Below are 14,147 nucleotides of genomic sequence, written 5' to 3'. Positions count from 1 at the left end.
TGGCTTGGTCAAGAATGCTGAGACACGGTGTTTGAGATGGAAGTGGGAGAGGTGAAAGGGGTGATGAGTACAAAGAACTAAGTGGCCAAAGCTTTTAAGGACTCTTCACCTGGACACCAAAATTCCCTGGGAACTTCCTAGGATCACCAATGGTAGAGATGAGTCAATGAATGTGACCAAGAACAGTAATGAAAAGAATGCAATGATTTTGGGTGTTCACTTCAAAGGTGCAAGAGTGATTTTTGTTTTTCCAATTTTTTATTGATAGTCTTACAGATATATTATCTCCTATTCCCTCCGCCCCCCCTCCCCCAGCCCATTTACCCCCACCGCCAGGTCTTCACTACCCTATTGCCCATATCCATGGGCTATGCATATAAGTATACAAGTTCTTTGGTTTATCTCTTCTCATCCTCTCAACCCCACATCAAGGTATGTCAGTCTGTTCCATGCCTGCAAGGATTTTTTGTTTGCCTTTTTTTTTTTTTTTTTAAATAAAGGAATGAAGGAGCAATGATTTAGAAATGGCATAGGAAGCAGAGAACCTAAAGCCAACAACTGATTCTGGGTCTCATAGGAGGGCACCAGAGTACATAGCTAATATATTTGAATTAAAATCCTTGTCACTCTTTTTATTTGTAGAATCATCAAGAGAAACATTAGATCTGGGTCAGAATGCAGATCATGTTTAAATGGGAAAGAGAATCCTCCAAATGGTAGTTACCTCAGGGAATGCAAGGCCCTGCCAAGTCCACTTCTGGGTCAAGTGCCAACAGCACAGCCAATGGTACAGTCACGATACACACTTGGCCAGGGCCCATACCTATGGTCTAGGACAGGGTTGGGCAACCCCTGGCACACGTGCCAAACATGGCACGCCAGTAACTTTTGCTGGCATGCGAAACCTTCTCTTATAATCTTCCATTTAAAATTTTTTTCTTAATATCAACTTATTTTTCAGATAAATTCAGTGTAGGTGCATCTTAGATAAATAATTTTACATAACAAGTTATCTTAAAGACACATGGATTGACGGGAGAGGGGAAGAGCAATTTCTATGCCTCTGCCTTAACTCTCCCTGCCTTCCTAGATCCGACCAGTGTTTTGGTTTCATCCACATACGCTTGTGAATCTTTGTTCTCAGTGATGAACTTTGTTAAGTCTCATAATAGGACTAGCCTGACGGATGAAAGTAGTAGCTCGTGCATATCTCTGAAGGTCACGAAATATAAACCTGATGTAAAATCTCTGTCATCAGTGATGCAGCAGCAAAAGTCCCACTGATAATATCACACGGAGTCATAAAGTTTTCTGTGGGACTATCAATGTACATGTATACATTAAAAAATAAATGTATTTTTCATCATCATATACTGTGTTTTTGTCGCTTGAATGAATTTTATTATTTCTTCAAGGTTCTTCACATACGTACACCTTAAGCGTTATCAAGTAGGCATAACATATTCTCAAAAAATTAGGGTTGGCATGCAGAAGAATTTTGAGTCAGAGATTTTGCTGGTTTTGGCACGCACTCACAAAAAGGTTGCAAACCCCTGGTCTAGGAGCAGTGTTCAGACAAGTGGGGAATGAGACATAAGCTGAGCAGACTGATGTTGACTTTAACATTTTTATTCAAGTTCCCTATGGAGACTTTGGAAGACATACCAATACCAATTTCATATGATAAAATATTCCTATTCAGCAAAATTCATATTTGTGTTTTTAAATTATGGTAGAGAATGGCAGAAATGGTCACGCCCCTGGGTCGGAAAAAGCTTTGCTCTGCTGATTGCCACACGAGGATACGGTCAAGGAAAGCAACACGATCAAAGAAAGATTAATGGAATATTTGGAGAGCAGCTTCACAGACATTTAATCATGTTGGTACGAGAAAATCTTAAAGGAGGCAAAGAACATTTGAGGACTTTCTACAGAAGGGAATGGGAGACTCATTTTAGGTAGGACACATTTGCATTATCACTAAGTTGCTCTCAAGTTTTAAACTGCACTTTCATATACTAACGCTATTATTCCACACATGGTGAGAGTCGAGCGTGGCAGATGTCTGATGTAATAGAGACTAGAACAATGAGGCTGAGACAACTACTGTCCACATCACCCGGCAGGTAAAGTGGACCTGGGACTGGACCCCCGATCTTTCCAGTGCTCTGCTCTTCCACTTCATGCCGTCTATTCTCAGGACATGGTAAAAGCAGTATTTTGGGGAAATCTATTCTGGAAGTGTCATACAGGGGGGATTAGGAAGGAAGGAGCTGAGACAGGAGGCTGCTGCAAAACAGGTTGCAAATGCCACAGGTGAGGTTGGAGGAGGTTGATCAGAAGCATCAGAAGACAAGACAGGACTTGATCAACCACCTGGGTAGAATGAGGAAGGCAAAAAAAACTATAAAGCAGAGACAAAGCAGGTATCATTAAGCCCATTTTATAGAGGAGGAAATCAAATCACAGACAAGTTAAATGACTTTCACAAGTAGTATGTGGCAAAGCTACAACACATAACTACACCTCCAAACTTTCACTACAACTTCTCCATAGAGCTCTTACACTAAAATCTTGGGTCAGGATTAATGTCATTTTTCAGATATTTAATTAATTAAACTGATGAGGCACTGTTTCTTATAAAAGGAGGCATAAGATGACTTAGCTGAAGGGTTGTTCTGAGGATTAATAAAATAATGTATGAAAAGCAGGAAGCATAGTGCCTAACACAAATGTTAGGTCCCCTGCCCCCATTCACCGTGATAAGGTTCTCTTCCAAGCTGGATAACCTCTACCCTCACAGCCTCACATGAAATGATAAGCTTCCAGAGAGTTAGTATAGGCAAATTTTATTTCTAGAGTAGAAGCATTTATTTCAGTTATAGAAAAATAACACTATGTCAAGTCAAGGTAACTAAGCAGAAGTCTATTTTTCCTTGTGTACCCATACTCCGATATCACATATGGTTTCAAGACATTCTTAAATTAACAAGGAACAAACGTAGAATCAAGACAATATCTGTCAACAAAAGGGATATATATATATTAAAGCTACACATCAGCCCTGGAAATCAGAAAATACAAAGTGATCTCGTGCAGTGATTCTCAACTTTGGTGTGTATTAGAATCACCTGGCTTGTGGAAAAAGGACTTCAGGGGGCTGAAAGCAAATCACCAGGTTAAGCAAAAGCCCTTGGTCTCAGAATATCAGACCTAAGGGACTGAAGATATAAACTTTGTTCCTCAGGAAAGAGCAAAGACAAAACACACTACAATATATGAGATCAGCCCTTCATTCAGTGTGTGACTTCTCTGAGCCTCAATTAAGGAATATTAGGTACTACCCTCAAGAACTGTTCTACAGTTTAGGTCAGACAGTGTTTCCCTAATTCATAACACACAGCTACTATTATCATTATTTCATCATCATCATGATGATTCAGAGGACATTCTCTCCCACCCCTACACCCAAATAACTATTATTTATTTTAAAAATCAAATAACCACTCACTGAGTTCAAGCTCATGGACTACTGGTACCGTTTTTACATTGGCATCATTTTTACTAGCTTCAACCATTCACTTACTTTAAGACTTCAGTACATGGTTGAAATGACAATTTTACATTGGAAATGGATTCAAAGAAGAAAGGGAACTAAAGCTTAAAAAGTGTGTGTTGCTTCTAAAGCACCAATAGTTAGATGAATGAACTGTTTTTCAAAGTAACTCATTTTGGACAATCACTGATGTTCCCTGTATTGTTTCTGAATCGGGTTATTTATAGATGGAAACATGGAAATAAAATATCTGTAATTTTCATCACTTCCTAAATGCTATATACTACACAGTTATGTTTCATAGTTACTAGTAAAGTTTGTTGGCCATTTAAGTAACTACCCACACAAATATCTGAGGTTTAATATTCTGAAACTATACAACAAGCCACAGAGGTGCAGTCAGACTGGGATAGGGCTTCTCCCCTCAGTAACGCTGACATTTCTGTTGGACAATACTTTCTGTGGTGGGTTATCGAGCGCACTGCCAGACGTAGGCATCCCTGGCCTCTACCCACGACATGCCAACAGCAACGCCCCACGTCCCAGTTCTGACAACCAAAAACTGCCAAACATCCACTGGGGGCAAAAATCATCCCCAGCTGAGAATCACTGAGCTAGAATTTTACGCAGACATGACTGTAAACTGAGTGCACAGATTCTACACACTATGTAATGTCACTACTTTACAGAGTACAGCGCAATAGCTCCTGCTATGCTGTCTATGCTAGGGCACATAATTTTTATATAATACACTATTAAGCATACAGTTACCCACATACAACTATCTTCTTCCTATGGAAACACTGACATTAAACAGGGGAAAAACAGCTAATCCTGCGACCATTTTCGTATCACCTGATACAGAGAAAAACCTATGGTTTACAAACACTTGCTAGTGGAGACCTAGAGAAATCACTGCAAGTGTCCTTCCTTCTGAATTCGGAGTCTCTCTTTCTCTACTTGTAAGCGCTCCTTTTCAATCTGCAGCTTCTCCGATTCAAATTTCAAAAACTGCAGCCTATCTTTTTCCAGTTGCAAGCGTTCTCTCTCGAGTTTTAACTTCTCTGTTTCTATGTCCTGTGGTTGAAGTAGGGGCTTTTCTCCTTGACCGAGTTCGTTTTCCAAAGACGGTTTCTCCGCGTTGACGATCTGCAGCCTGAGCTTCTCTCTCTCGATCTGCAGCCTCTCCTTCGCCAGCTGCAGCCGCTCGTGCTCCATGTCCAAGTGCCGCAGTCGCTCTTTCTCGATCTGCAGCCGCTCCTTTTCGACCTGCAGCCTTTCCGCCTCGATATCCAGCCGTCGCTTTTCCAACTCCAGCTTCTGTTTCTCTATGTTTACAAGCAAATGGGGCTCGTCATAGGCAGATCTAGATGGTGTTGAGTTAAGAGTAAAAAACTCATCGATGTGAGGGAAGTCAGGAAGTTCATTTTCCCTCCGGGAATCTGGTATGACCGATGACAGTATTTCCTCCTCCTCCTCGATCTCAAACTAAAAGAAAAAAGCAATTTTCAGTATTAGTTCTATCTCATGATTGTTATTTGTCTAAATATTTCTTAAAATCTTTTTGTACTGTTTGAGGACATAAAACCATTTCCTTTGCATTTTGAATAATTTTGCAATGAGTTAGCTGATGTCACTAACAGATAATTGAGAGAAGTATATTTAGGGGAGAAGAAAGAGATTAATGATATAAAGAAAAGAAAACGGAATGAGTTTATATTCTATTTTGAAGTCAGCTTGAAAATCTGAGAGCTTCTGAACTGCTCCTGGACTATAATGAACTCACACATCAGAGCTGAAGAAATTAAATGAATGAAAGGGCTCACAGGCCAATACTTACCTCAGGACTCTGGGGATCTCTTTCTTCCTCTTCCACTTTGACCTCAGTTAAGGATCCACCTGCATCCCTGAAATCTGCCACATTCTGCCAATCAAAATTTGCTTCGTTTCGGAATCCAATCTTTTCATCTATCTCTTCAGTAAGAGAGTCATCTAAATCAGACGAAGGAAGGGGAAACCCAGAACCAACCAGCTTAATGTTCGCTTTCATCCTCTTTCTCTTCATCAGTGCGCGCCAGTCGAGGTACCTCCTTTTCACTTCGGTCCCTGTCCTCTGTTCTCCTTCTCCCACGGCATTCACACACTGTGCGATCTCCTCCCAAGCCATGCGCTTCATCACGTTAATTGTTGTGTTGAGTTGCTTGGAAAAAATGACTTCTTTCCTTTTTGTAATTTCTTTCAAAAGAGTCTGAGTTTCTTGAACACTAAAGTTGCTTTTCCTTTTCCTTTTCAACTGCTTCATATTTCTAACTTAAATGAAGTGTTTAATGTAAGAGAAGATAGGATTAGAGTTTTAGGAATGCTACAAAGTACAAAAATCAAGGTACTTCGTTTAAATCAGTTTCTGTTCCATAGCAGCAAAGGCAGGCTGGCTAATTCCTAGAGAAAAAAAGTAAAATCAGTCAACCTGTAACTTCTGCAATGTACTTCAACCCACTCAGCTATATACATTTTTTTTAAACCCTCTTAATATGGCTCAAAACTGCCTACGTTTACTTCTGCCCTGCCAGTACCATGTTCTCACCTGGGCTTCTGTAATGATTCCTAACTAACTGGTAATATTCACTCTTGATCTACTTCCTACCTCTCCAGCTCCTTCTCCCCAATCCATCCTCTCGAGTCCAACTACACGGGCCTTCTTTAGTCACCCTTTCTCACGCAGCTTTCCCTGTTCAGGGCATGTGCACACTGTTCGCCCTGCCTAGGAAATGGGCCGCTCTCTTCTTGGCCTACTAGTTCCTCCTCATGCTGCAGCTCCGGGACTAGACATCTGTTCCTCAGTGAAACTTTCCCTGGCAAGTCAAATCACTCTAACAAAAGCTATGACTGCACACCTTCCTTCCTTGTCTTCGCTAAATGCCACATTTGTGTTAACATGCAGCCAAGTCTCTCCCCATTTCACTAGAAGTTTCATGAGCGTGGCAGGGTTCTGCTCACCATCACCTTCTCTGAGTCTCACAGAGTTTCTGGCACACGGCAGACATAGCATAAATAATTTTTTAATGAATGAATGAGCCAATTTGTCAAAATGACCACTAGTCTGAGATATCAAAAAGAAAAAATTCAGACTCTGTAGAATAAATTTAGAGGAACACTAAAAGGCTGGCTAAAAAAATCCATAAAATTCAGAAACAACTATAGACAATGTAATTTAATCAGAGAAATTACAACCACTTATATTTTACTATTTCTCAAATGAAAACTCATTTTTAGGTTTTACTTCAAATTCACTCATTGGTTACTGTGACAGAGCTGACTCACAAAGAGGTTGGGATGAGAATGCTAAGGCCCTTCCAGCTCTATCGTCATGTGATCATAAGCATTTCCTACCAACATGAAAAAAAACCCACACCAAATATCCACTAAGTTAATCCCACCACAGCATGGAATGTGCACTACGAGCATTTCTATTTATGAACTAAAATTCAGAAGTTACATAATTTGTTCACTACACAAAGACAGTTACATACAATTATATCCTGATTCCCTTAGGTTACATCTCCTTCCACTTTATTAGCAGCAGCTTGTGATCCCTAAATCTTAGAAATCATTGCTAAGTTTTGAGATTCAACTATTTTAGTAGATTTTCTAAAAGAGCAGCTTCTAATATATGTGGAAGATTCTGATAAAGTTCTGTGTATAGGCAGAAAAACACTTCAAAGCTTCAACCAGGTAGGTTTCACTCTACCATGGTTTCTTCTCTCAAATATTTTAGTATCGGCCAATTTAAAATCCTTATTAATGTAAAAAATATTTCTCTAGTATTGGCAATTCAAATAATATCTCCTACTGAAGCAAAGCATAACAACTGAGTAAGGCTAACTAACGTTAATTGAAAAGTGCACACATACATTTTATCATTGTTTGGGTCTTTTCTGCTTAGGACTTAAAAGTGAATGCAAATTCCTTATGTCTAAACGCAAATAAAAAGGTATTTTTCATTACAATTTTACTGAACTTTTACACAATGTTTCCTTCTCAAGTTCCCAGTAATCTTCGTTTAACTGACTCTATGTATGTAATAACATCACCAAAAAGATGCCATTCACTATTTTGTTGTTTCCAATTATTCATGTGACATAATTATATAAACTGCCACGTGCTGCTGAAATGGAGGAGAGAGAACTAAAATTTCACAAGAGCAGAAAGTGAACTCTCAAAAAATCATTGTCAATTTCACACTCCTATAAAAAGGGCAAAGCATTCAAAAACAAAAAAGATTGCAAGCCAATCAATTCTAATGTAGACTTCCAGCCCAGCCAGTGTGGCTCACTGGCTGAGCATCCACCGATGAACCAGGAGATCACTGTTTGATTTCCAGTCAGGGCACATGCCTGGGTTGCGGGCTCCATCCCCAGGAGGGGGCATGCAGGAGGCAGCCAATCAATGTTTCTCTCTCTCATTGATGCTTCAATCTTTCTATACTTCTTCCTTCCTTGCTCTTTAAAAATCAGTTTAGCCTGGCTGGTGTGGTTCAGTGGTTGAGCATTGACCTATGAACCAGATGGTCACGGGTTTGATTCCCAGTCGGAGCACATGCCTGGGTTGCAGGCTTAATCCCCTGTAGGAGTGCAGGAGGCAGCCAATCAATGGTTCTCTCTTATCATTGATATTTCTCTCTCTCTTCCCTCCCTTCCTTTCTGAAATCAATAAAAATATATATATTTTTAAAAATCAATTTAAAAAACATTTTAAAAAAGAAACAAGTAAAAATTATTATTTTATTTAACCTAATATAGCAAAATACTATCATTTAAATAATCAATATAAAAAGTAATGCAGACATTTTACTTTTTCACTGTTTTCAAAATCCAATGGGTATTTTACACTACATTTTACAGTAAAATTTGGACTAACCACACATAGATTTATGTGGCTACTGGCTATTGTATTAAACAGCACAGTTCCAGCGTTCATGATCCCTGCCTCAGGACTATCATAATGCATCCCTTTAGCCCACCCTCCCAACTCTCAGGGTCTCTGCTCTATTGTCTGGCCAATGACTACTTATCCTCGGCCCTTGGCTTAAATGTCTGTTCAAGATGCCTTCACTTTCATCCCCTCTAACGTCTTTGCTACATGCTTCCACTATCAAGTTGTATTATAATCATTTATTTTACATTAGAAGCAATAGGGATCACAGAAGACTATAGTACTCCAGCTATTAATTTATAATCTTATAAAACATTGTACATAAAAAATTTACATGAAAAATTATAATGAAGAGTACAAACTGGAAGTTGTGATGTGAATACAGACTACCTAGGCTTGTTATGTTAATTCTACCATTTACTAGCTCTGTGTTCTTAAGCAAATTACTTAACCTTTTAAACTTATTTCCTCATCTATTAAAAGGAAAAAGAGTGAATTGATACACATGATGTTTTGATGATTAAAAGAGATAATCCAACTAAGAATCTTACAATGCCTACGATATAGTAAGCCCTCAACAAATACCATCTATTAGCCATTTCCTAGTACAGTGTCTGGATACAGTAAGCAAATGTTTCATTACTGGATGAATGCGAATATATAAAAAGTGCAACAAGAGAAGTACTAACAAAATACACTGGGTGTTCAGAAAAAGTAGACATGTTTGGTGGGATCAAGGATGTGAGAAGAAATCAGCATTTGATTTGGATCTTATAAAACAAAAAGACTCATCAGAGACAGAGAAACTAGGTTGGGGCCGAATGTCAACAAATCTGTAATGCTGGCTTACTAAGACCTTTCACTCTGCTAGAAAACTTACTACAAGAGACAAATATATCTATGAGAGTTCATGTATATTTTTGAAATTCAAGCAGGTTACCTTCTATATGGAGGCAATGTTACTGTACTAATATATAAACTGTAATACATAAAATATAATATATAATAAACAATGATTACAGTTGTCAAGAGAATCCTAATTTATGCAGAGATGCATCCTCAGATTTCGCTGCTCTTAGGCTCTGAGATCAATGTAGTAATCGGACTCTGGTAAACTTATCAGCACCTGGCAGAAATCAGAGTCCTCTTAAAACTATGCCTCAATCAACATGTTTTTACAATTTGGCAGCATTGTTACTCGCATGTCCTATCTTTTCCCAACGATTTGTAGCTCCACGCCTCTATCTTACAAAAGCGGTATCCCCTTTGTCCCTAACTGTTCTACATTAAACGGACGGACTATTTCACTGACCAAATGCACTTTACCACACATATTTAACTTTACTGAAATTGGCATTAGTATCTTGGCTTTCTCGTCAGTCATGGCTGAGCTGTATAAAATCCTCTGGTATCTTCTGATTAACGGTAGAAAGCACCTGAAATTTAAATTTGGTAGCTATGCTTGCAGGGATAGAAACTAACCTTTATTTCCACCTCTGTGGTTTGTTTGTTTTCCTATCCTCTCCTTCACATTTTGGTATTCATATAACAGAGCTTGAGTTTTCTCTCATCCATCATCCAACTCTTTTTTAAAAAAATATTTTTTAATATATTTTATTGATTTCTTACAGAGAAGAAGGAAGAAACATCGATGAGAGAGAAACATCGATCAGCTGCCTCCTGCACAACCCCTACTGGGGATGTGCCCGCCACCAAGGTACATGCCCTTGACCGGAATCGAACCCGGGGCCCTTCAGTCCGCAGGCCGACGCTCTATCCACTGAGCCAAACAAGTCAGGGCATCATCATCCGATTCTTTACTCAAAAATATCTGTTGAGCTCCTACTATGTGCCCGGCACATATTCTGGGTCCTGGGTATATAACGCCTCATAAAATGTGAGATGACGCTTTAGATGTCAAACGCTATCCCTTTTAAATCTGTGGCCTTCCCTGTCTTTACAGAAGGGAAATCGGTAATGGCACCCTCTAAAAACGGATACATCTTCCATGCTTGGCCCCAGCGAACAGCCATTTTCCTGAACCCAATCTCACAATCGTCCTTTACTGGTTGGAAGTAGGTAGAATAAGTGGTTCACTTACGTAATCCTTTTGAAGATGATGTGCCGCCCATGGCACAGTAGAACTGGGCAGTTTTTCTCAAGGACTAACACTTGAGAAGGAAGTTCCTACATATTGCATAACAAGACAGAATTAAAAGATCTGAGGAAAGCCAGGCAGTAAATTCTGGGTCCAAAAAAAAAAAAAAAAAAAATGGGGGGTGGGCAAATTCATTAGGCTATTCAAGAAAAAAAAGCATCACAAAATCTACAAGCTTCCCCCACCTGCCCCGCCATCCCGACCATCACGCAGGACAGCGGTTTTCAATCAGTGCGCCGGGGTACACCGATGTGCAGCAGGAATTTTTAAAGCATGAAATACCTGCCTAGCAAGGGCACCCACCTCTTTTCCTTTACATTGTCCATTTTTAAACTATGACAGCCAATTCAATAGTAGACATCAAAATTATATCTCTTTTTTTTTTTTGGACCCATATATTTTTTGGTGTGCCCCAGAATTTTGGTAAATAGTTTCCGTGTGCCATGAGGCGCAAAGGGCTGAAAATCGCTGTTATTCACTACCTTGCTAAATAAAACGCGCTCCTCGAAAACTTGCGGCGGGGAAATAACTGAAGTTTCCTTAAGGTCGCCAGATACCCGGTGAACAAAGTGCCCCTCGCTCCCTCCCGCCGCTTCCCCGGGGGCCGCCCGGCGACAGCCCCGGGACGATGCAGCACTGAATCCCCCGGAGGCCTCGGAGCCGGGAGGCGCACCTGCCTGGGTCACAGCGCTGCGGCTGCACCCGTGGGAGACGGGGCACCCAGGGAAGACAGTCTCGCTCCCGATACTCAGTTAGCGCCCCGACCCGCTGCGCGTAAACTTCTGCAGCCTCGCTGGTTCCAGCAGCAGCCCGGGCCCGCCCCGCCCTCCGGGTCAGGCTGCAGCCACGACCGGCGCTTCTCCCCGGCGTCGTAGTCCCGCTACGCCGCAGAGCCGGCCGCGGGGCAACCCAGCCGCCTGCAGCTGACCCCGAGGGCGCCTTCCCCGCTTCCAGGACACCAACCGTCTGCGGAGCTGCCGCTGACCCCGGGTCGGAGCCACACACCTGCGACCCCGAGGCACCTCCGCCCCGCCGCTTCTCAAGGGGCTAGGAAAAAAGATGCTTCATTGATTCCCCGCCCCCCTGCTTCGCCCGCCCCCTTACCACCACCCATTGGCTGGCGCGGTTGCCACTCGTCGGGTGCAGCTCGTCTATTGGCCCGGAGGGTCCTGCCTTTCTGGCTGACGGCCCGCCCCGGGTCTGGCCTCACAATGGGAGACGGGTCCCAAACCGGTTCCGGGTTAGTGCCCTGGAATCCCTCCCCCGTGACTCGCGACCTCCCGCCCTGCGCTCAGGCGTTGGCGCGCAGCTCTGTCAGTCAAGTGCGCTCTAGGACAGGATTGGGCCTCAGCGATCAGCCGGCCGCGTGGTTCCGCCTGGCTGGGTCGCTCGCCGCTCCCTCTCCAAACTCGGCTTTCGTCCTTGACCCTCAACTTTTAAAAGGGCGAAGAGCAAGTAGGACCCTTGCGCGGCCTCCGCGGGTGCCTAGCCCGGCATCACCTTCTGCTCAAACTACTGCAGCCTAGTCTGGCCTCAGCCATGTCTCTGGGGTTTCCCTTGCCAAGGTCGCCAGTGTTTTCCTTAGGGCTAAATCTAGGCATCACTCCTCGGTCCTTATTTTTATTTGACTTGACGCCTCAAAAAACATTTGACTTGTTGACTGTTTCTTCATGGTTTTCCACAATACGTGCTTCTCCCCGCGGGTTTTCCTCCCTCTAGGTCCTCTTTTCTTTTTGTTTAATATTTTTAAAATACTTTTATTCGGGGTGTTTGGAGAGCAGAGGGATGGGACGCATTGATCCTTTTCCTCCTGCACGCCACCTGCCGGGGATGGAGATGGGCATGTGAGCCGATGGGGGAATGGAATGAATGCCCTTTCACTGCACAGGGCGATGCCCAACCAACTGAGCCGCACTGGCCAGGGCAGAGTATATTCTGTATTTTTGTTTTTTTAATTCTTTTTTTAATTTTTTTAAAAAAGTATATTTTATTGATTTTTTACAGAGAGGAAGGGAGAGGGATAGAGAGTTAGAAACATGGATGAGAGAGAAACATCTATCAGCTGCCTCCTGCACGCCCCCTACTGGGGATGTGCCCGCAACCAAGGTACATGCCCTTGACCCGAATCCAACCCGGGACCCTTGAGTCCGCAGGCTGACGCTCTATCCACTGAGCCAACCCAGCCCGGCCCCCCCTCCCGCCCCCCCCTCCCCCCCCTCCCAGGCCTTCAGCACCCTATTGTCTGTGTCCATGGGTTATGCATATATGCATATAAGGTCTTTAGTTGATTGCCTCCCACCCACCCACTCTCCCCTGCCTTCTCCAAGATTCCTCACTGTTCCATGCTTCCATGTCTCTGGATCCACTCCGTTCATCAGTTCATTTTGTTACTTAGATTCCGCATATGAGTGAGATCACCTGATACTGATCTTTCTCTGACTGACTTATTCACTTAGCACAATACTCTCCAGGTCCCTCCATGCTGTCTCAACGGGTAAGAGATCCTTCTTGTTTACTGCTGCACAGTCTTCCATGGTGTAAATGTACCACGGCTTTTTTATCTGCTTGTCTACTGATGGACACCTGGGCTGTTTCCAGGTTAGGTGCTCTTTTCTAACCCCCTTTGCAGCTGCCTCTCTTTCTTGCCATTCCTGGTTTTACTGATAGATCTGTTATCCCACCCTTTCGAGCTCCCCGATTACATCCGTAGCCTTCTTCCTGGCCTCAGTATCCTGCCAACTCTCCTGTAGTCCATTCTGCATATGGTAACCCAGACGGGCTGCTCCAAGTGTTTTTATATAATCTCAGGTTTTCTCTTTGCCCAGCATCCCCTCTCCACCCTCCTCCTTCTTCTTTACCCCAATTCCTTTGCCTCTTTCAGTGCCTAGATGGTCAGTTACTTTGGGACTTAGTTGGCACTGCGTTGTTTCCACGTGGAAAGACTTCTCGGGGCCTCTTCCCTGCTACCCCGGGATTCCTGGTAGAGGTCACTTTGTGAAGGAAGTCTTCCATTTTCCACTCACCCTACCTCCACTTCCAAGTTGTCCCTCTGATGTAGGTTTGCCAAATGAAAGAAAAGCTCGGCTACGTTTGAAGTTCAGGTTAATAATAATTTTTAGTATAAGTATACTTAGCATCCTGTATTTTTATTTGCTCAATCTGGCCACCCGACCCTGGCATGCTCCCATCGCAACCGGTACCTCCCCTCTCACAGCTTTATCACAGGTTACATGCGGTTGGGTCTTTCTTGTTCACTGTTGTAATTTCTTTGCTTGGCATCTTGCCTAGAATATAATAGATCCTCAAAAGAGATTTGGTAAATAAATAATGGAATATCCTGGATGAATGATGAATCTTTGGTGGATATTCCTGGAGGAACTGTCTTCCATAAAATAAGAAACACAAAATATGCTCTTTGAAATGTAATGATCAGTTTAATCTTTCAGATTTTTACATATATTTTGTGAATGAAGCATGTCTTTACTTTTGCCTAAGTAGAAA

At 42.4% G+C, this 14,147-nt stretch overlaps 1 protein-coding gene across 5 annotated transcripts; it reads right to left on the bottom strand.

Moving 5' to 3' along the window:
* Positions 1-1,618: 1,618 nt before the first annotated feature.
* Positions 1,619-11,740, bottom strand: MSANTD4 (Myb/SANT DNA binding domain containing 4 with coiled-coils). 5 transcript variants are annotated; one of them, XM_081098460.1, is made up of 4 exons: positions 11,320-11,740; positions 10,590-10,675; positions 5,397-5,995; positions 1,619-5,044 (listed from the first exon to the last, which is right to left on the bottom strand). In XM_081098460.1, the coding sequence occupies exons 3-4, from the start codon at positions 5,856-5,858 to the stop codon at positions 4,469-4,471; spliced, it is 1,038 nt and encodes a 345-aa protein (XP_080954586.1). In that variant the 5' UTR covers positions 5,859-5,995; positions 10,590-10,675; positions 11,320-11,740; the 3' UTR covers positions 1,619-4,468. The 5 variants fall into 5 exon arrangements, with proteins under 5 accessions (XP_080954586.1, XP_080954587.1, XP_080954584.1 ...); XM_081098461.1 differs by having other exon boundaries at positions 11,610-11,740; XM_081098458.1 differs by having other exon boundaries at positions 11,129-11,736.
* Between the last annotated feature and the right edge of the window lie 2,407 nt (positions 11,741-14,147).

This window comes from Myotis nattereri, assembly GCF_964212035.1.
Source record: "Myotis nattereri genome assembly, chromosome: 9".
Lineage (NCBI taxonomy): Eukaryota > Metazoa > Chordata > Mammalia > Chiroptera > Vespertilionidae > Myotis > Myotis nattereri.
Note: the sequence above shows the minus strand (reverse complement) of the source record. Positions and strands in the feature narration are given on the sequence as shown.